Source organism: Sminthopsis crassicaudata, chromosome 3 (genome assembly GCF_048593235.1).
Source record: "Sminthopsis crassicaudata isolate SCR6 chromosome 3, ASM4859323v1, whole genome shotgun sequence".
Taxonomy (NCBI): Eukaryota; Metazoa; Chordata; class Mammalia; order Dasyuromorphia; family Dasyuridae; genus Sminthopsis; species Sminthopsis crassicaudata.
The window spans coordinates 507853918-507876008 of record NC_133619.1 but is presented as its reverse complement, the minus strand read 5'-3'; the positions used below and the strand labels follow the sequence as shown (position 1 = coordinate 507876008).

The following is a 22091-nucleotide window of genomic DNA, read 5'->3' as shown; positions in this document are numbered from 1 at the left end:
GTATATGGTGGGGGTAAAAATGACACATAGGCCACAATGGGAATCTTGTTTTCTATGGGCCTCTTTCCTTCTCACTGTTTCCACCTGAAGAGAACATGGTGATAAGAGGAAGCAGATGAAAACTATCAACCCAGAGACTCCCTTCACATGTGTCTTAGACAAAAAAGTAAAGGGTTCATGATTAAAAGGGGTCTGTGTACTTTCATCAGATGCTCACCTGGGATTCCAACTGAAGTTAATGCACCCAAAAGAAACACGGGCCCAGCAATACTTGGAATTTGTGTTTCGACCCCACTCCAGGGAATTGGGCATATTTTTTCAGATAATGAGTCATTCATCCTTCTCAAACTTTGAGAAAGAGCTCACAGAAAATATTACTCTTCTGCAAAGCGAAAAACTGAAACCATGTGAATGCGCTTTTTATAAATTTCAATAGGTTTAACAACAGGGACTGGTATAAGTGAAGTCCTGGCTGAGGAGACGCCTGATCACCATGCAAGCTGGCACCTTCTCTGGAAGCTACAATTGTAGAGAAGCAGTTTGACACTGAGAGAGGAAACAATTTATCCGGGCACACAGTTAGTATGTGGCTGGGTCTGAAGTCCAGTTTTCCTAGTCTGAGGCTGACCTCAAGTGCTGTTTCTCAAATAAGTGCATAGTTTTTGACACTTATGCCATGTTTTCAGTTGTTTAAAGCGTTTGATATCCACGATTTTACTTAAATCTCTACACAAACAACTTGGTGGGGTTGGTACTAGAGGCATTATTATCCCTAATTTATAGATGAGGAAATTAAAGGTTGGAGATGGATGTTAAGTGACTTGTTTGTAGTATCAGAGCTGCCACACATTCATGTGTCAGATAGATTTGCCTTTCTGACTCTAAACCCAGCAGATTAGCCACTATATTACATAAACATTTAGACCATTATTATTCACTTATCCTATCAATTTAGAATGGAGAAGATTCAGGGACAGTTACAATCACTGTCTTCAAATATCTAATGAATTGTCATGAGGTAGGAGGATTAAATTTGTGGAGAGAAGAAGGAATTGGGCTTGGAACTGGGAATTGAAATTGGGAAGGTTCATCTTTTTGAGTTCAAATCCAACCTCAGACACTTACTTGCCGTATCACCCTGGGTAGGTCAAATTAACTCTATTTGCTTTGGTTTCCTCATCTGTAAAATGAGCTGGAGACAGAAATGGAAAACTACTCTAGTATTTTTGCCAAGAAAACAATAAATGGGGTCACAAAGCTGGGCATGGCTGACAACAAAGGAAAAACAGATATTAGTTCAATCATGAATAGTCTAGTGAATCAGTGAACTCCATCAGTGGAGATCTTGAGCTAAGATAGGACCATAGACCTCATCTAAGCCCTTTATTTATAAAATGAGGAATGGAGGTCCAGAAACACTGATATATGATCATGGTAGTAGGTAGTGAAGCTAGTTTTTAGATCCAAATCTCCTTGACTACAAATGCCATCTTTTTATCAACAACTTGTGCTATCAGCTCAAGCAGGTATTTAAGTAGACAATGAATGCTCCCCAGTTTCAGGGGTAATATAGGGAGATTTGAACATATGCTTTTTATGGTTCCCATAACCATAAGAGTACTCAGGAGTAGAGACCAAAATTCTAAACCTAGATTATGGAGGATCTAATAGTCCTTTTAGTGGGTACCACCATTTTCCAATTCCAAAAGATCTATTTCCATTCAGCTCTCCTTGCTTCAAACTGATATTAATGAAAGAATATAATCCAGATTGAGGAGAGTTATAAAGGGTCATGGGTCATCCACTGTTTATTCATATTCAGTATAAAATGGGCACAATAATTTTTTTCTTGGTCAGGATATCTCCTGAATCTCAATTTAGAGCCCTCCTTATAAGACCAATTGTTAAGACTTATCCTACTACTTAGAATATAAACTTTAGGGCTGAAAAGAACCTGGGCTAATGTTTATATAAAGCTTTAAGTTTTGCAAAAAGCTTTACATACTTATCTGATTCTCATAATAACCTTGTGAGATAAGTACTATTAAAATATTCATTTTACATGTGAGGAAACTGAGGCTGGCTGAAGTTAAGTAACTTCCCAATGTCACATTTAGTGACATCTGTCTACCTAATATATAACTGATATTGGATCTGAAATCAGTTCTTCCTGAATCCAAGTCCAACAGTCTACCCATCATGCCCTCTAGCCACCTTCATATGACCTTAGAGGGAATTCCTGTTTAACATATAGCTGTTTTATGTGCCCTTAGAACACAGACTGTCAAGTTCCAGTAAAAACCTTAGATAACAGAATATTGAAGTTGGGAAGACTTTACAACACAGACTGTAGGAACATAAGTTGTTAGAACTGGAAGGGCTCTTAAACCAGTGGCTGTTCAAGCTAGGTAAGACATTAGGATGAAAAGTTAGTACACAGAAAAAAGAATGTTAAGAGAAGAGATCACATAATATGGATTATTAAAACCAAAGAAACAGAGAAGAGGCCTTGGTACATATTTTTTTCCCCCAAGTTATTTTCTTTTTCATTAAAGGTTTTTGTTTGCAAAACATATGCATGGGTAATTTTTCTTTTTTATTTTTTTTATTCATTTTTCCAAATTATCCCCTCCCTCCCTCCACTCCCTCCCCCCGATGGCAGGTAATCCCATACATTTTACATGTGTTACAATATAACCTAGATACAATATATGTGTGTAAATACCATTTTCTTGTTGCACATTAATTATTAGCTTCCAAAGGTATAAGTAACCTGGGTAGATAGACAGTAGTGCTAACAATTTACATTCGCTTCTGCATGGGTAATTTTTCAACATTGACCCTTGCAAAACATTCTGTCCAAATTTTCCCCTTCTTTCCACCCCCTCCCTTAGATAGCAGGTAGTCCATACATGTTAAATCCAATATATGTATACATATTTATACAATTATCTTGCTGCACAAGAAAAATCATATCTAGAAAGAAAAAAAACCGAGAAGGAAAACAAAATATAAGCAAATATCAATAGGAAGCATGAAAATGCTATGTTGTGGTCCACACTCAGTTCCCACAGTCCTCTCTCTGGGCTCTCTTCATCACTGAACAATTGGAACTGGTTTGAATCACCTCATTGTTGAAGAGAGCCACGTCTATCAGAACTGACTTGGTACATACTTTTAAAAAGTCACTGGATTCTTTGCCACTCATATTACAGATGCTGAAACTGAGGCCCTGGAAAATTGAACGGCATGCTCAATCTTCACAAAGTGAGTCTTTCATATAGTAAAGCTAGTGTCAAATTCTACTTTTAGTCTCTTACCCAATTTCTACCACATATTTTAATTTCAAAAGTGCTTCAATTTGCTTTGTAAAGAGGAAGAAAAAGACATATTATGTTCAAGACAAAGAGAAGCAAAGTTTGAGAATCCTTGAAAGAGAAGACTTTTTTTTTTTTAATAAAGAACATTAAATGACTATTTGTTACTAAGCCTATCAAAAAAAACCCAGAACATCCTTCTCTTCTTTCTGGTTACCTGCTCAGTGGCTGAGGTGATTGGTATTAAGGAGATGGAGTATACTAAAAAAAAAAAAAACAGAAGACATGAATTTGGAAGCTCTAGATTTGCCTCTTGCAAGTTATAAAACTGAAGACAAGTCACTTTTGTTTCTCTGAGTCTCAGTGTTTTCATCTGTAAAATGGTACAACACAACCTAACTCAGAGATCTATCATGAAGTCATCCTGTTAATGATGACAATATGCATAGCCACCAGAATCAATTGGATGATATAGGAGAACAGGCCCCAAGAGTGATGAGGAGACCCAGGGTTCTGAATCAAAGACTCTTACCTTCTTCACAGCTCTCTCCCTTGTAGCCTGGATTGCAAATGCAGGTCCCCATGATGCACGTGCCACGGTTGCTGCAGGCCACATCAATGCACTGGTTGGTGGGCACATCACATTCAGCACCTTTCCATCCACTGTGGCACAAACATCTCCCTTTCATGTACTGTCCATTTCCACTGCAAAGCACAGGACAGGAGGCTGTGGAGAAACATATACTAAGTTCAGGACTTGCTTTCCCGGGTATCAAAGAGTGAGGATGGAAAGGGCTCTCAGAGGGCACCTCAGCCAAGCCATACCTGAATAATCAGCCCCTCTAGACCCTCCCCCTCGAGTGATATCCAGCCATCAGTGGCTGATCAGACACTTCCAGGGTAGCTCAATCTGCTTTTGGACAGCTCTCACTGGTAGGAATCTTTACATGGGCAACTTCCTCCCAATATTCCAGTGTTTTGCCTTCTGGTCAAATTGTTTTCATGTATGACAATTTTTAATGTACTAGAAAGAAACTAAATATATGACTAAAACATCATTCTTTGTCCCTCCTAGTTTGGAGGTTACAAATGCAGGTTACTTAGGAGATTGCCTGGTTTGTCATTTCTTCCTTTTCTTATGCATACATATATTTTTCCTTCCCTTATTTCATCCTAGTATTAGTCTATCTTTATTTAAGCACATTAACTTCTCCCCTCAACATGAATTCTCCTGATTATTCTCTTTTGGCATCTCCTCTTTGCACCATACTCATCTGCATCTTACTTAAGACCATGTTCCAGCAAGGAAGAATCAGCACCTTGGAGAGAGCACTGGAGTCCAGAACACTGCGCCCCAGCTCTGCCAGTGCCTTGATGTATGACCATGGTCAGGTCATTTCTTTCTCTGCTTCCTCCTCTGTTAAGTGCCATAATACACAGTCCCTACCTTGCATGGCTTTTGTGAGATAGACATGTCATCAGCAGAGTGCTCTGGAAGGAAGGTAAGTTGTTATTTATACTCACTGTCTGCTTCACAATTTGTTCTGCTTTTTTCTCTGAGCCTCCCTCCTTGGCAAAGAGCCTGTGAACCCCAGGGAATACTACTTTGATCCTTTATTGTCTGATCCCTTTTTCTACTTCAAAATACCTATTCAGGCACTTATTCATGGCCCCTTTCTTCTCTCTCTCTCTCTCTCTCTCTCTCTCTCTCTCTCTCTCTCTCTCTCTCTCTCTCTCTCTCTCTCTCTCTCTCTCTCTCATTTTTCCACCTACATCACCTCCCTTTAGGAAATAGTTACTTTTCCAATGCCCAGCCAGCTTCCTATATACTTCAATTCAGTAGTAATTCACCAGATATCTATCAAGCTTATATGACATGTAAGACATTGTTCGTGACATTGGAGATACAACAAAGAACAAATGACATTATTCCTACCCTAAAGGAATTAATAATCTAATGGAGACAGAATGGAGAGGGGACAGGGAAAGCGGGATATGTAAAAATTCTCAACATGCTTCCAAATAACTCTGGTACTAGAGAGAGTGGAATATTAAACAATCACACAACAAATTTTTATTAAGCTCCTACTATATGCCAGACACTTAGGATTCAAGCAGAAAAGTCCTCAAAGAATGTACATTCTGGTGAAGGAGGCAGCAAGTGTTTGTGTGAATATGCATGTGTATACATATGTCTACATTGTACACACTTTTGTAAACATGCACAATGCAGGCACCACACATGTGTACGATGTTTGCACAGCACAATATATTTGTGGTTATGTAAGCATCTAGATCTACATGTTTACTCTATTTATGTTCATACATGTATATGCTTTTATAGAAGCATATATGCAAGATATTGCAATGCACATATGCATATACATATATTATATACATGTGAGGGTTTATATACATAAATGGACAGTGCATGTGTTGTTGCATGCAAGTCCATGTACACACATGCACATATGTTTAAGTACATGCATGTATATTCACACAACAAAAATATCAGGAGAATGCATATAAAATTGTTAAATACAAAAACAGAGGAGCAGGACACTAGCAGATTGGTTCCTTATTCTGTCACTTTTAGTCTTAAAGGGTGGCCTGGGACACTGAGAAGTTAAGTGATTTGCCCAATGTTTCACAGCCAGTATGTCTTACAAGAGGGATCTGAATTCAGCCCTTCCTGACTCCAGGGATAGTTCTCCTGCTATTGAGCCACACTTCCTTTGGAGCTAGTAAGTGCTTCTATGACTGGTAGCAGTCTCTGAGGAGCTTGGGGCATCTTAACAACATAGACAAAAATGCTCTTGTTGCTACTCAATCCCTTCCTGTAAGAAAAGAGAAAAAGGAATTCTCTAGCCAAGAAATGAGAGTGAATTTGGCTAGTCCCAAATCACAGGATACATTGGGGATCACAGTAGAAGCTACAGGACTAGACTCTGTGAAAGAGGAATGACATCTTTAGGTGAACCTGTTTCAAAGTAATTATTGTTCATTTCCCCAATGGAGCACCCAGCACCCAGGTTAGTAAGAATCCTGTAACTCACTCCTTCAGTGGAACATAGTTTATACTGGGAAACTTCTGCTCTTTACAATCATAGAAGGGGGGGAATGGGATGAAAAGAACAAGTGCCTTTGGCTGCATTTGAACTTAGGATTGGATTATTCCTAGTAGGGCTGGAGTTCTGGTATCCTCAGGAACCTCTTGATCTCCCATTAGCACCCCACCTCACTCTAGCCAGGAGACCTGCATTCAGGGAAGAACTCTCCAAGTGGGGGCAGCTGGGAAGAAAGGATCATAATATCCTCAGGACAGCCCCAAACCACTGGCAGCCTGGAATGATGGAGAGATCCATAGTGTGGAACTAACAAAAACTCGAGTCTAGTCCTTGTCTTGCAATTACCTATTTGCATGACAGGAGGCAAGTCACTTTTCTCAGCCTATTTCCTTCTCTACAAAATGGGGAAAATACTATAATCCAGGGTTGTTGTGAGGACCAAATGAAATATTTATAGGGCTTTTTTTTCAACCCTTAAAATGCTATGTGATGCTGTTATTGTTGTTGTGATCATTATTATTACATCCTCCCCTAAGTACAGTGGAAGAATATTGGTTTTAGAGTTAAGAGAATTGGGTTCAAATTCTGTCTAGGATGTGTATAATCTGAATGTATTTGTAAAATCAAAGGGTTGGTCTTTTTGGGCTGGAAGAGACTAAATCTCTCAGCAGAAGGTACTTTTACAACAATACTTACCACTACTTATTTCTGAGGTTTACAATGTGGAAAATACTCTGTAAATCTGAAAGCACTGTACTAATATGAGACGTTAGTGTCATTATTAGCATTTCTCCATCACACCAAGCCTTAAGCAGCGCTCACTCCACTGGCTCCTTCCCCTTTCCCTTCCCTTCACTCTTCCATGCAAGCATCATCCATCATTTCCTCTTGTAAGAGGAGCTGTACCCAACTCAGCTTTTTAGCACATTATTTTTCTATTCTCCCTCTTACTCCAAAGGGTTTTGTGATCATCTGTATAGAAGACACTATATAAAAATAAATGATATTGCATTGTGCTCAAAGTGCCCACTCTTCTTGCCTTGATACAATAAGGCCATTTTATATAGGACTCTTAACATTAAGTACATATGGGATGAGACAGTAATTCTTGTCATAAGGAATGACTCTTCTCCACTTCTGACACATCCTTCTTCCTCTCCCCCAAGCCTCCCCAACCTTTCTTGTTCAAGCACTCACAGCTGCTAATCACATTGCTTCCCCGGGCTGGCCTGCTTGGGCATCTGAAAGCCTGTGTCAGAATATAAACCACAGGAATAACCAGAGTTTGAGTTTTAGAAGGGACTCGGGAGCTCACCTTGTCCACAACCCCTTGCTTTATGAGTGATGAAACTGAGTCACTCGGTGCTGCACAATGAACATTTGGTGGAGCCCCTTAGAACTCAGACTACCTGACTCCCAGTGCAATGACCATCCCATTTCAACTCTTGTGCCTCTAGTTTCCTTCTCAGTACACAATAAGGTGTCCCAGAGAATGAATAAAGTACTGGTCCTGGAGTTGAGAGGACCTGAGTTTAAATTCAGCTTCAGACACTTATAGCTGTATTTGTTAAAAAAAGAAAAAAAAAAAAAGGAAAAACAAAACCCAACAACAACAACAACAACAAAAAACAAACAAATAAAAAAATAAAACAAAAGGGTTGGACCAGATGGTCTGTAAAGTCTCTTTCAGAGGTCATTCTCTGCTTCATTTCTTATCTAGCTTTAATGACTGATTAAACATTGCCTCAAACTGAGACTGTTAAAGATATTAAAGGTCTCCCACTATATCCAGGACCATCTTCAGTGATTATGTTTAAGTATATGCATATATATCTACACTCTATCTCTGGCCACTGGCCCCAGATGCCCAGAACTCCCTCACTGAAATCCCATTCATATGCATGTCATGGTATCTCGTCCCGGATGTCATGATCCTCTTGGAAAACAAAAGACAAACAACAAAAAGGAAAAGCTATGGGAAGAGTGGTTAGCATTTACTATTGCTGATAAGGGTCACCTAGGTGGCACAGTGGACAGAGAGTACAAAGCTGGAGTCAGGAGGCCCAAGGTTCAATTCCAGCCATTAACAATTACTAGCTGTGTAATCCTGAGCAAGTCACTTAACCCTGTTTGACTCAGTTTCCTTATCTGTGAAATGATCTGGGGAAGGAAATGGCTAACAACTCCACTATCTTTGCCAAGAAAACCCCCAAAAAGGTCACAAAGAGGGTTCAACTCCAGTGTCTGACACTTACTAGCTGTGTAATTCTGAGCATGTCACTTAACTCTATTTGACTCAGTTTCCTCATCTGTAAAATGAAAGAGAGAAGAAAAAGGCAAAAGGTTCCAATAACTTTGCCAAGAAAACCCCAAAAGAGGTCACAAAGAGTTGGACATGAATGAAAAAAGAACTAAACAAATGAAGGTTTGCAAAGCCTATCACAAATATCATCTTATTTTATCCTTACAGTGATCCTATGAAAAAAAGCTATTATTAACTCTTATTATTAATTCCCTTATTATTATCATTATCCACAATTTATAGATGAAAAAACTGAGGAAGGCAGAAGTTAATTGTCTTGCCCAGAGTCACACAGCTGGTAAGTATGTGAGGCAGAATTTGAATTCAGGTTTTAATGATTTTAAATTGAGTACTTTATGCACTTTGCTACCTCAGGGTCCATGAAATGGTTGGTATTATTTCAGGGAAGCCAACAATACTGAAGCAACTTGAGGCAATATGGTGTAATAGAAAGCTGCTGGTCTTGGAATTCAACTTGCTTTAACTTTGGACAAATCACTTGAATTTGAACTTCAGTTTCCTCATTATGTTTGTACTCCTACCTCAGAGGAGCATTGTTAAGAAAAGTGTTTTATGCCTTATAAAAACACACCCTAAGAATGAACAGGAGCTGTTTTGATCATGTATTTATTATCTGCAATATCTTAGAAAACATTTACTTCTGCAGAAGATACACACTGGGGATTGCCAGGGCTGGGAAGAGGAGGGAAATATGAAAAAACAACAACCCCAAAACATGCACCTTTGTCCCAGCCCGATCTGTCTTTTTTTTTTTTCCTACTGAGGCAATTGGGGTTAAGTGACTTGCCCAGGCTCACACAGCTAGGAGGGGTTAAGTGTCTAAGGTCAAATTTGAACTCAGGTCCTCCTGACTTCAGAGCTGGTGCTCTATCCACTGCATCACCTAGCCGCCCTTGATCTGTCATTTTTTCAATCAAGTGAACTCATGTTGTCATATATTTAATGAATCATGGATCTTATTGGCTGTGAAAATAGGGAACAAACAGACTCACAAGCTCTTGTCTCTACAAGGGCAGAAAATAATCTACTGTGAGCTGGAATGCCCACATCAGGAGAGAAAGGAATTCTTATGTTTCCTGACAAGAGCCCATCACTTGGCACATGATCAGTAGACTGCTTGCCTTGTGTAATAATAAGGCAGCTCTTCAAGGGGTGTCCCTTAGTTAACAGTAAATCCACTCCTCTGCTCCCCAAGAGAGTCACAACTGAACAAACTGTTGGTGAGTCCTATTGATTAGATCCTGGCAGGATGGTTCATTTGTACTCTGTTTTGTTCTTTCATGTTGTACTGTCCGAAGGCTCTTAACTCAAGTTGTATATGCATATCTATCTGTCTATTGCTAACTGTATCAATCTATCATTAACTTTAGCTGTCCATGAACCTATAGTTTATCATTAGCTCTATTGTGAACTTTTATCAATTTATCATTTACTCTATCAATCTATCATTAATTTTGTCTATTGTTAATTCTATCAATCTATCATTAACTCTATTGCTAATTCTATTGTTAACTATCATTAACTATCAATTTATCATTAATTCTATTGTTAACTCTATCATTATCTCTGGATATCATTAATTATCAATCCTTCATTAATTCCATCTATCAGTCTATCATTACTTCTATCACTAATTCTATCAATCTATCATTAACTCTGATGAGGTCTTCTATGTTAGGTAATATTAGCAGAGGAATTGATCCTGGAGGCAGGCAGGGAAAAGGCTCTGATAGATATCAGTTTAGTTCAGTGGTCCCATCCTATGGGAAGATCTTTCAGTCTGAAATTCAAGTGATGTCAAATCCCTGAGACTCACCCTCTGTAGAGATTTCAAGTAGTCTCACCTTGCCATGCCATGTCAGAAATTCCAATCATGTCCCTGTGGTTAAATTTTCACTATAAAATCTACTTATGGGTCATCCCATGGTGGCTGCCTTCCTTTGGGTCAGTCCACCGTGTCCACTGCCCCATGGCATTTTTCCCCTTCTTCTATGCCACATAATAACTCTCCTAACTCCACTATGTTTCTCAATCCTACTTCTCCTCTTAAAGCTACTTAGCTCTTTTGGGGTGCTATGTCCCTTTCAGGAAAACCCCTTTCTATGCTCTCCATCTCTAATTCATATTTACCATTCTTGTTGTCTATTGTGTCTCTTCACAATAATCTGTCTGTAATCCCTTCCTCTAAATAAATCTACCTTTTGTCAAAGAGAATGACCTTTGTGAATTCTTCATATGACTGAATCCCAACTTTTGGTGCCCACCATCATCTGGTGTCTATATCAATCATATCATTTAGTGCCAAATCCCACATCATAAACCACATCAAATTCTATTGCTAACTCTGTTTATCTGTCTATTGTTAATACCATGGTCAATTCTATCTATTGCTAACTCTATCATTAATTCTATCAATCTATTGTTAACTCTGTTTATTGCTATTTATTACTAACTCTTATCTGTTGTTAACTTTGTGTATGTATGTATCCATTTGTCATCCATCCATCCAGCTGTTCATCTTTATAGGTAGCTAGATGGTGTAGTGGACAGAGCACAGGTCTGGAGTCAGGTAGATCTGAGTTCAAAGCTGGCTTCAGACACTTATTAGCTGTGTGACTCTGGATAAGTCACTTACCTCTGTTTACCTCAGTTTTTCATTTGTAAAATAAGGAGACACTTAGAAGAAAATGGCAAACCACTCTAGTATCTTTGCTTAGAAAACCACACAGACAAGTTCATGGAGTTAAAAGAGTTGACAGAAGAAAAACAATATCATATATGTATATGCATGCATATATACATATATACACAACATATATATACACAATATATATATATATATAAATATACACAGACATGTGTGTATTTGTATGTATATACACATTCAGTCAGTTATTTACTTATTTATCAGGATCAGCAAAGCAATGAGATCTAAGGCCACACCTTATATATTCCCACTTTTCCAATTTGGGTTGGGAGAGAGTGGGAGGGAGAGAAAATAGATTTTTTTGTTAATTGAAAAAAAATTAAAATTTAAAACATCCCAAAATGTTGGGATGGACCATGTTAGGGATAGGAATGCAGAAAAAGAGTTTTTCAAAATCCTTCATTTTATAGAGGAAGAAACTGAGGCAATTGGAAAGACTTGGTTCTCCTCATTCCTAGTATGATATTCTTTCTCTACCACCAGATCTGTTAACAATGCAGTGGGAAATACAGAAGTTTGTTACAGAAAGGCTAAAGTTTGAAGAATTGGAAGGAAACAATCATTTATTAACACCTACTATATGCAAGAGTCTATGATAAGTATTTTATAAATAGTAACTCATTTCCCCTCTTTCTACTTCTTTCCTACCTCCAAGTCACCTTGGACCATCTTAATATTACTTATATAAAATTATGTTCCTAAATAATATAAATCTATATGTTAATATATTTATTATGTTCTGCAAAAGAAAATAAATTGCTTGAGATAAAAGGTTATTTAAAAAAAAAAAAAAAACAAAAACAAAAAAACAAAACAAAACAAAAAAAAATAAATAGTAACTCATTTGATCCAAATGTAGTAGGTCTTTGGAGCAATTTTGAAACATTATCCACAAAACCAGTGGATTTCAGTTCCACTACAGAATCTATAGACATAAGGTCATTTTGTGCTCAAAGTCAAGCTAGCAGGAAGGAGCCTTTATAACCTCCCCCCCCAAAAAAAATAAAAATAAAAATTAGAGCTGGTCTGTGCTTGGGGGAAAATAGGAATAGACAATCAAAATAAATACAGTCCTTACCTCTACCACAATCTGGACCCAAGAAACCAAGGAAACAATGGCAAGTTCCAGAAACACAATCTCCATTCCCAAAGCAGTTGCTTGGACAATTATCCACAGATTCTGGAAAAAAGAAAGGAAAAAGGAAGCATAAACAAAATCGGAGGAAAGTTCACAATGAATCGCAAGATGTCAAAGCTTCCAAAGTAGCCCCATATACTTAATTCCCCTCATTTTCAAAAGAACTCAAGAGCCCAGAGAGGGAGGGTGATTTCCCCCAGTTCACACAGAAAGTCTTAACAGAGAATCCAAGTTTCTTTATTCTTCTAGTCCACTGCTTCTGCTATGGATCAAACCTCATGGTGCTCAATATCCATGTGTTTCTTTTACTAGACATCCAGATAATCTCCAAACTTACTACTTACCCAACTTTACTAATTATCACCACCATTACTGTTACAGCAGTGCCTTGATTCAGGAAGTAGATGTCTTCCTCAAAAATTTTTTCTCATTCAGATCTCATTTTAAAAGCACTGGTAGGTAATCTTACTTAAGGGATAGAAGCTTTTTATAAAGGAAATAATTCTATCATTGATCATTCTGTATATCTGATTTTCATAAGTTGAGTATGCTGTAAATCACGTATAGCTTTTACAATTCCTTCAGTCACTGAATCTTGGAAGAACCTTAAAGATCATCTAATCTGACCTTCTATTTGATGACAGTGCCCTCTCTAGCTTCCATGACAGATGGCTATATGGCCTTTGTTTGGCTGTCTCTGGGGGAGGAAATCTCAATACCTACTAGAGCATGATGGGTCAATTTTGATGATTTGGAAGCTTTTTGTATGTATATGGAATGGAAACCTGGACCTCCTGCTCCATGTTTCACCTTTTGGGAACATATAAAAATATTATCTCTGTTCATGCAGACTTATTTTTATTAGAAGCTTAATAATACAGTCATAGCAAAAGCAATTTAGTTTTAAAGGATGTGAAGTTAATCTGTATAGTTTATTCCTGTGGCTTGGCTTTATAAAAGTGCAAAAAATGATTCTAGCCTGGCTTCTGGGAGCTTACAGTCAAGATGGGCTGTTGGAGTTCATTGTGTGCAAGTCTTCATGATTCCATTAGGGGTTTTCTTGGCAAAGACACTGCAGTGGTTTGACATTTCCTTGTTATTCCATTTCATATCTGTTTTCCTACCTGGATTCAACTTCAAGGAATGAGATGCTCCATGCCAGGTACTGGTTTCCCCCCTTCCCACTCAGCTTCCCTGCTTCCTTTTATGTGTTACATCCCCAAGCACTTAGCACAGAATCTGGTACACTGTAGGCACTTAATAAATGTTTATTGTGCTGGATTGAAAAAAGAACTTATACTCTGTTCAATTAGAGAAGAGACTGAAATGGAAACTGGAAAGCAATTACAAGTTTATTATCATAATCAAGATGAGAAAAGTGATGATACCCTGAACTAGGGTAGTGACTGTATAAGTGGAAGAAAGGGGATTTATATTAGAGATGTTATGGAGGAAGAATAGATGATACTTGGCAACTGATTAGCTACTGGGGGCAGGGTGAGTTATGGCTACTACTGTGGTTCAAGCCCATTGGCGTTGACTGATAGAAGAGTTTCCTAATTAATCCATCCTCCACAAAGCTATTAAACTGATATCCTTAAAACTGATATTCCTAAAAAAAAATCTTAAAAATCCTGGCTATGTCATTCTTTTGTTTAAGAAATTCTAGTGATTCCCAGTTACCTCTGAGATAAAATATAAATTATTCTTATCACTCAAAGCTCTTCACCATCTGGCCCTAGCCTACTCTAGTCCAGGCTAATGATCTATTTCTCTTATTCACACACCCATTGCTCTAGCCAAACTAGCTTGCTTGCTTATTCCTTGTGTTTTTGCACAGACTGCCGACCCCTTGTGATTAGAATATATTCCTTCCTCACCTTTAGAATCCCTCATTGCCTTCAAGCCGGGAAAATATGCTTCCTCTAATATGAAAACCATCCTAAACTCATTGCTTGCCAACGCCCACCCTTACAAACACTTGGTATTTACCTTGCATACATTTGTATTTGTGTCTCTGTATTCATGTTTTTCCCCTAATTAAAATTGGAGTGGGCAGAGACTGCTTAGCATATTTATTCCTAAAACTTAGCACCATGCCTAGCAAGCTCACAGTAAATACCCAACAAATGCTTTTTGAATGAACCAATGAACAGTTTAGGATGATTTCAAGTCTAAGACTCTCTCTAACTCTACCATGCTGCTCTTCCAGTCAAGTCTTATTCATCTCTCAAAGGCTCAGAAGAATCCTGTACATTTTGTAGTAGATTAATAAATGTTGGGTGAATGAATAAATAAATAATTTAGTATCATCTTTAGGAGCCCATATGACAGCTATTTAAAATGAATCAGATTTCAATGGATAGAGAATTCCAACTTGAGTAGGGGAGTGATAGAGTGAAAGGTTGAAATGGATGACTTCTGAAGTCTCTTTTGCTAGGAGAAGCCAAAATTCTAAATCTTTACTCTGATGTCAAATAACAAGATACTCTCAATCATAACCGAGGTCATGTCAAAACACTTTGCCTGGTTCTAAGATATTTTCTGTTCTTCAAGCTGCAGTTGCTTTAAGAGAAGAACATTTCGAGATATGTTCTGATAGGAATTAAAATTTCAGATCTTTATGAATAATTAATTCTTCTAATTGAGAACATGGTTAAAATCTAGTGCATGTGCTAGGGGAGCTGATAGACTTGGGAGACTGCCTTTGATTTTGGTTTCTCTTCTGAAATGGAGGTAGGAAAAGGAAAGAAAATCCTTCTGTAGAACTTCAATTTTCTTTCATAAATTTTTGAATGTCACTTGACTGTTTTCTTTGCTCATGGATGGAATGTGTGATAGTAGTATGGAGTATGAAATAAAATTCTGCTCTAAACAAGAAAGACCATGTACAAGGGAACTCAAACTCATAGGTATTAAAAAAGGGCTATTAGATTAAAAAAAGTAACATCCAGAGTAGAAGGGATTTTAGATTAAAAAGAGAATAAGAAGACCATTCAGAAAATGAAATATTAGAGCTTAAAATACCTTAGAACATAGCATTTTAGAAGAGGGAAAATAGAATTTCAGTATTAAAAATGTATTACCTCACACCAAACATTATGGTAAGGTTAGCAAAGGATGAAAATGGTCATTGTGAAAGGAGCTGTGAGAAAACAGACAGGCTGATGTACTGCTAAAGGAGTCGTAGAGTGCTCCAGACATTCTGAGACATAGTTTGGAATCAGACCAGAATAATCACTAAACTTTATATGGCCTTTGACCCAATGGTACCATTTCCAGGCTTATTCTACCCCCAAGATTGTCAAAGAAAGAAGAATTGGTCCAGTATATGCAAAAATATTTATAGTAGCCCTTTATATAGTAGCAAAGGACTGGGAAGAATAAGAGTATCCATTAATTGGGGGGGAGTAAATGAACAAACTGGTGTGTGACTATAATGGAATACTATTGTACTATAAGAAATGAGGAAGGTGGAATATTCAGATAAATTTGGGAAGAACTAATACAGAGAGAAGTAAGCAGAAATAGAATTATTTACAAGATGAACACAAAAATAGAAAGTTCAATCCTACAAAAAGAATCTGGCTGTTGTTGAATTATTTTAGATTGACTGTTTGTGGCCCCATTTGGGATTTTCTTGGCAAAGATCCTGGAGTGATATGCCATTTCCTTCTTCAGATCATTTTACAGATGAAGAAATTGAGGCAAACTGAGTTTAAGTGACTTGGTCATACAGCTAGAGCCTGAAGCAGGATTTGAATGTAGGTTATCAACTCCAGAGCTGATGCTTTATCCATTGTCCATGCTAGGATTAATGATAACTTTATTGGACTGACTAAAGCCCGGCTCCTTCCTCTGGGTAGACAAGAGACTGGCTATATGACTGGAATGAGGTCTGGAAGGATATGGACAATATGCTGATTTGTTTTGCTTAATTATATTTTTGGTAGAGATAGAGGATTCTATTGGGGTTTGGATGTATTGGGAGTCAGGGGAAAATTACAGCTATGTAAAAAAAATGACATTAAAAATAATATTAAAAAGAAGGGGCTTTCAAATATAGAAGGTCTGAACATAGGATATTAGCATGCCTTTTTAAAACAATAATTTTTTTATTTTCAAAATATATGCAAAGATAGTTTTTAACCTTCACCCTTGCAAAAACTTGTGTTCCAAATTTTTCTCCCTCCTTTCCCCCCACACCTTCTTCTAGAGAGCAAGTAATTCAATATATGCTAAATATGTGTTATTATATATATATTTCCACAATTATCATGATGCACAAGAAAAATCAAATTAAAAAGAAAAAAATGAGAAAGAAAACAAAATGCAAGCAAACAACAAAAAAATGAATATACTATGTTGTGATTCATGCCCCCACTGTCCTCACTCTGGGTGCAGATGGCTCTCTGTATCACAAGTTTATCGGAATTGAACATGCCTTTAAAATTTTCAGCAGCATTTTATTTTTTTAAAGACATATAAAGAGAGTTTTCAACATTCATTTTTGTAGGACTTTGTGTTCCAAAATTTTCTCTCTTCCTTCTTTACCTTTCCCTCCTTCCCTTACCTCTCCCTCCCTCCCTTATCTTTCCCTCCCCAAAATAGCCTCACAGATCCTCCAACATAGGATAGAAGAGAGTGAGAGTGGGAACTTAGAAGATAAAATGTTAAAGGCCAAATAGACCTAGGAATATCTAGGTTGTGCAATGGGTAGCATCCTGGGCCTAGAGTTTGAAAGACCAGTATTCAAATCTAGTCTCGAACATTTATTAGCCATGTGACTCTGGACAAGTTGATTAACCAATTCGCTGCAGTTTCTTCACTTGTAAAATGGGGATGATAATAGTACCTACTCCCCCAGATTGTTGTCAGAAGCAAATAAGATATTAATGTAAAATGCTTAGTACATACAGTGTCTGGCCCATAATAAATTTTAGCTGTTATTATTATCCCATTTTAGATTGTAGAATGATTGAATATAGAGCTTAAGGGGAGGCATCATTGAGTAATGAAAAGAGAACTAATTGGGAGCTGAGAGATCTGGATTCTTGTTTTCTCCTACTAAGTTGGAAGGGTTTTCTAATTTAGAAATAAAAATAATTTCCTTTCTCTGAAACTCAGTTTCCTCATCTATAAATTTAGGCTAAACTAGTTGACTTCTGAGGTTCCTTGCAGCTCAATCACTGTAAAATTACTATAAGATTTTAGAATCCTCTGACTAGAAGAGAACTTAGAACATAAATGATTAAAGCTGGAATAGACTTAGAGATTGCATAATCAAACCTTTTTATTTTTATAATTGAGAAAAATGAGTTCCAAAGAATTTCAGTGCTTTCCAATTAATAAATGTCAAAAGAAGGATTTGAATTCAGGTTTTTCTGATTCCAAGTTCAGTACTCTATTCACTATATACTGAAACTCATCTATAATTATCTATTTCTCCTTGTAAAGAAGAGTTGTTCTTTATACCTACCTGATGTCAATCCTGCCCACACTCTATGTGTTCATTCCAAATAAACACAAGCACAGCAGTAATTCTGGTTAATAATTAAATGTGAAACCTTAGCTCTTCCAATGCATTCTCTTCTCAAGGCTAATTTGACCCATTTATATCTAGCCTAGCTGTAGACCATCAGAATCATTGAGTCTTCAAGTTAGACAAGACCTCAGTTGTCCTAGACTTTTTTATAATGGAATAGAAATTCTATCTCCAGCATGCTAAAGAGTGGCCATCCAGTTTATGCTTGAAGGCTATAGGGAAGTTAGAGTCCCTGGGGCTTTGATTTTCATCTCTGCCACTTAATGTATATGTGAGCTTGGACCAGGCCCTTAATCTCCCTGTGTCTTAGCTTGCTCATGTTTAAAATAAAGGTGGTAGAGTAGATTATCTTTGTAAAACTCTTTGATTAGTCCTAAACAGATGTTCCTAGATTTCCTTTGTGGAAGTATAGAAGTTGAGCAGATGTATAGAAGGAAGTCTCTACTAGCACCAAGAAAGGAACTTTGAGGTTTTGGCCATACTCACATTTAGAACACAGTCCTGATTCACAGTCCCGAGGTGAGGGAGAGCATTAGCACATTACAACTTATAGCCAGAGTAGATATGGGACCTTTTTCACTGTTCTAGGGCAGAGAGGGGTTCTGGTGGCCATTCAGACCAGAGTATAGGTTAGAAGAGAAATAAGCACACTTCTCCTTGGATCATTCCACCTTGGAAGAATGAAAACTTACAGATCCCTGGAAGGATCTCTGAAAACAGCTATAAAATCCCCTGAAGCTTGGGACAGTACACCCTCCACCCTGGAACTATAGCCCTACTTTAATAAAAAGCCAAATAATAGGCTGGGGAAATGAGCAAACAGCAGAAAAAGATTCTGACCATTAAAAAGTTACTCTGGTGACAAGAAAGATCAAAACATACACTCAGAAAAAGATAACAAAGTCAAAGCTCCTGTATCTAAAGCCTCTAAGAAAAATAGAAATTTGTCACAGGGCATGGAAGAGTTCAAAAGGGATTATAAAAATTAAGTAAAAGAGATAGAAAACTGGGAAGAGAAATAAGAATGATGCAAAAGAAAAATTAAAAAGCTAATGAGAAAAATGCCTTTAAATTGTGTTATGCTACTTGAAAAAGAAGGAATTGCCAATCTTTTTCTTCAATAGACCTTTTTTGTTCTCTTCACTTTTTTTTTCTCCACTATCTGTCTCAATTTTCTCAACTGCAAAATGGGAATAATAAGGACACTTATCTCACAAGGTTACTTGAGGATCAAATGAGATAAAGCACTTAACCTGATACCTGGCACACATTAGATACTTAATAAATACTTATTCCATTCCCTTCTTCCAAGACACACTCAGAAAAAAACAGAATACACTGTAACAAAAAAAAAATGAAGCAATAAATGTGAAAGTTCTTTCTATTCAAATGGAGACCCGCTTCATATTTTATCATCACTGTTCTTTTAGTGTTCAGCACTTTCAAATGCATTTACAATTTTCCAAACTTTCCAAAATAAGTAATCTTTGTTACCATTCATTGATAAGGATGTGCTTACATGCTACATTCAGGGGTCTTATCCAAGTGAGATTTAGAAAGAAAATGAGCACCATAGTTGGACAACTGCCTTTCAGGGATTTTTTAAGAAAGATGACAAGTATTTCCTGTTTGGGTTTGATTCCTACAAAAAGAGAAGGTAGCCCTTTTGAAAGCTCCTCTGCATGTGCACCAGGGATGGACACTGAAGGGGGCCTCACTTGATAGCTGGGAGTCCCCACTTGTACTGTGGGAACACTGACATTATGTTTCTTTCTGGAGGAATTCTTTGACATCTATGGAATCCAGAATGTTAGAGTAGGAAAAGATTCTAGAACAGAGAATAGTAAATATGAAACACAGTTTTAGACCTGGAAAACGATCTTAAAATAGATTATAGAATGATAGAGTTTAAGACAAAGAATATAAATGTTGAAATGGACTTTTAAAACATAGAATATTAGAAGCTAGGATAGAGTGACAGAATAAAAAGGGACCTTATAACCTTGAATATTAGAAGTCATCTGGTCTGACTTTCTCGTTTAAAGTGGAGAAAACAAATACCTTTATTGAATGAAAGAGACTGACAGTCTCTTCTATCTCTAGCAGCATAACATATAATAGAACCCAGATCTCCTAACTTATACTTCAGTGATTTTTCCATTATAGTACTCTACTTCACAAATGGGCAATGTATATTTTGTGTTTCCTAAAAACAAGACAAAAATCATTCCACTCCACCTAGCCCCAAAGCATTTAACAGGTAAGAATATACTCTTAACTTTGTGTGTATTGGGAGAGAGTCACAATTTGGGGTGAGGATATAAATGGAGATAATTGGTAATAATTTTTCTTATTATAATCTTAGAAATTCCCCTTTTACAAAAATTAAATAAATATAGCTGGCTTAATTCATATTAACCAACTTATTATAGGATCGCATTAGTGAGGGTTTATAAGCTAAAGCATTAGAATGGTACCTTCAACCTCTCAGAGGTCTAACATATTTCTGAAGGAACTTTTTCTCTGACCTAACAACATGAGCATTTTAGATAGCATATCCAGATTATGTGCAATCTAAATAAATAAGAACAAGATAAAATGTGGTTGAATGAAACTAAATGAATAAAAATGGTTAGCTGTGTGTATATATTCTACTAAAAAAGTACTAAAACTCCTCTTGGAAAAGAATAATAAGACAAACATAGCTTTCTTGATGTACTGAAGAGAAGAAGGTGCTTGGTGAAATCTTTCCAGGGAGTACCACTGTCAAAACAAATTAAACTTGTGATCTCCCAGACACAGGAACATGAGCAGGGCCAGGTCAACATCTGAAAGAAGTTTTCTCCCTCTGCACTACAGATTGGCATTGGGTCAGTGCCAAAGAAACACTCTCGCTGCTGTGAGGTGCTGATCATACACTCCCTTCCCCCTTCTCCACTCCCTTATTCTGGAGTATCTAACTTGTCTTTCTCAGTGGATGGGTTTCAAAAATTTCTATTCTAGGTCAACACACTACTGAAATGTGACAAGAGAATGGTAACAAAGCCAGCCTTTTACTTTATGTTTTTGCCTCACTTTCTATTATTTCATTTGACTGTCATAATCATTCTGTGACTTCGGCAGGGGATATTATTGTTCCCATTTTACAGATAAGGAAAGAGGTAACTATGGATCAAATGACTTGCCTGAGGTTATAAATGGTGAAGCCCAAAATTCTATCTCAATTCAGATTCCAAATACAGTGCTTTCAATTGTACAACACTGTCACTTCCTGAAGGCTCAATTTTCATCATCACTGAAAAACCTACCATCTGCTTTCAATCAAATACCCAAATCTAACAATCTAAGCCTGGCCTAAAGGCCAAAGAGTAGTCTTCCTTTATTCATATTAAGTCTTTGTCCTTCTCTAATTGTTTCCTCTGTACAAGTTTTATTTTCTTTTAAAATTAAAATCCAATGAATATTTGAGCATCTACTATGTACAAGGAGTAGTTATTCAAGGAACTTTTTAACATTTTAAAATTTATCAAGGCAGGTAGCACAGTGGCAGAATTCTGGACCTGGAGTCTGGAACCCTAATCTCAGATGCTTACTAGCTTTGCTACCCTGAACAAGTCACTTAAAGCTGTTTGCCTCAGTTTCCTCATCTGAAAAACAGGAATAATAACACCACCTACCTCCTAGCAGCACTGTGAAGTTCAAATGAGATAATGATTGTTGAGTACAGTTCCTGACACTTAGTGTGATATAAATGTTAACTCCTATTATTATTTCACACAAACACACACAAAAGGCATGATTTCAGTTCCCTCATTGTTGGGACTCTATCCAGATTTCTCCTGACATAACACAAAGAGTCCAACAATGGCCATCAATCACATCTTATCTTCTTGACTTAAACTCTTTTGGGGTGGAGGAAGCAGTTTTGTGGTTGCTCAATTTTGTTTCCTTCCCTGTGTTCTCAGATAACTGGGATAACAAGAATCGTCTTAT

At 37.2% G+C, this 22091-nt stretch overlaps 1 protein-coding gene across 12 annotated transcripts in view; it reads right to left on the bottom strand.

Annotated features, from left to right (window-relative positions):
- Positions 1-22091, bottom strand: part of TENM4 (teneurin transmembrane protein 4) — a 1584659-nt gene that overhangs the window by 211142 nt on the left and 1351426 nt on the right. For all 12 annotated transcript variants that reach the window (XM_074303958.1, XM_074303961.1, XM_074303962.1 and 9 more), the window contains 2 exons: positions 12494-12595; positions 3850-4044 (listed from right to left, as the gene is read on the bottom strand). In XM_074303958.1, coding sequence (XP_074160059.1) covers positions 3850-4044; positions 12494-12595 — 297 coding nt within the window. The remainder of the gene's footprint in view (positions 1-3849; positions 4045-12493; positions 12596-22091) is intronic.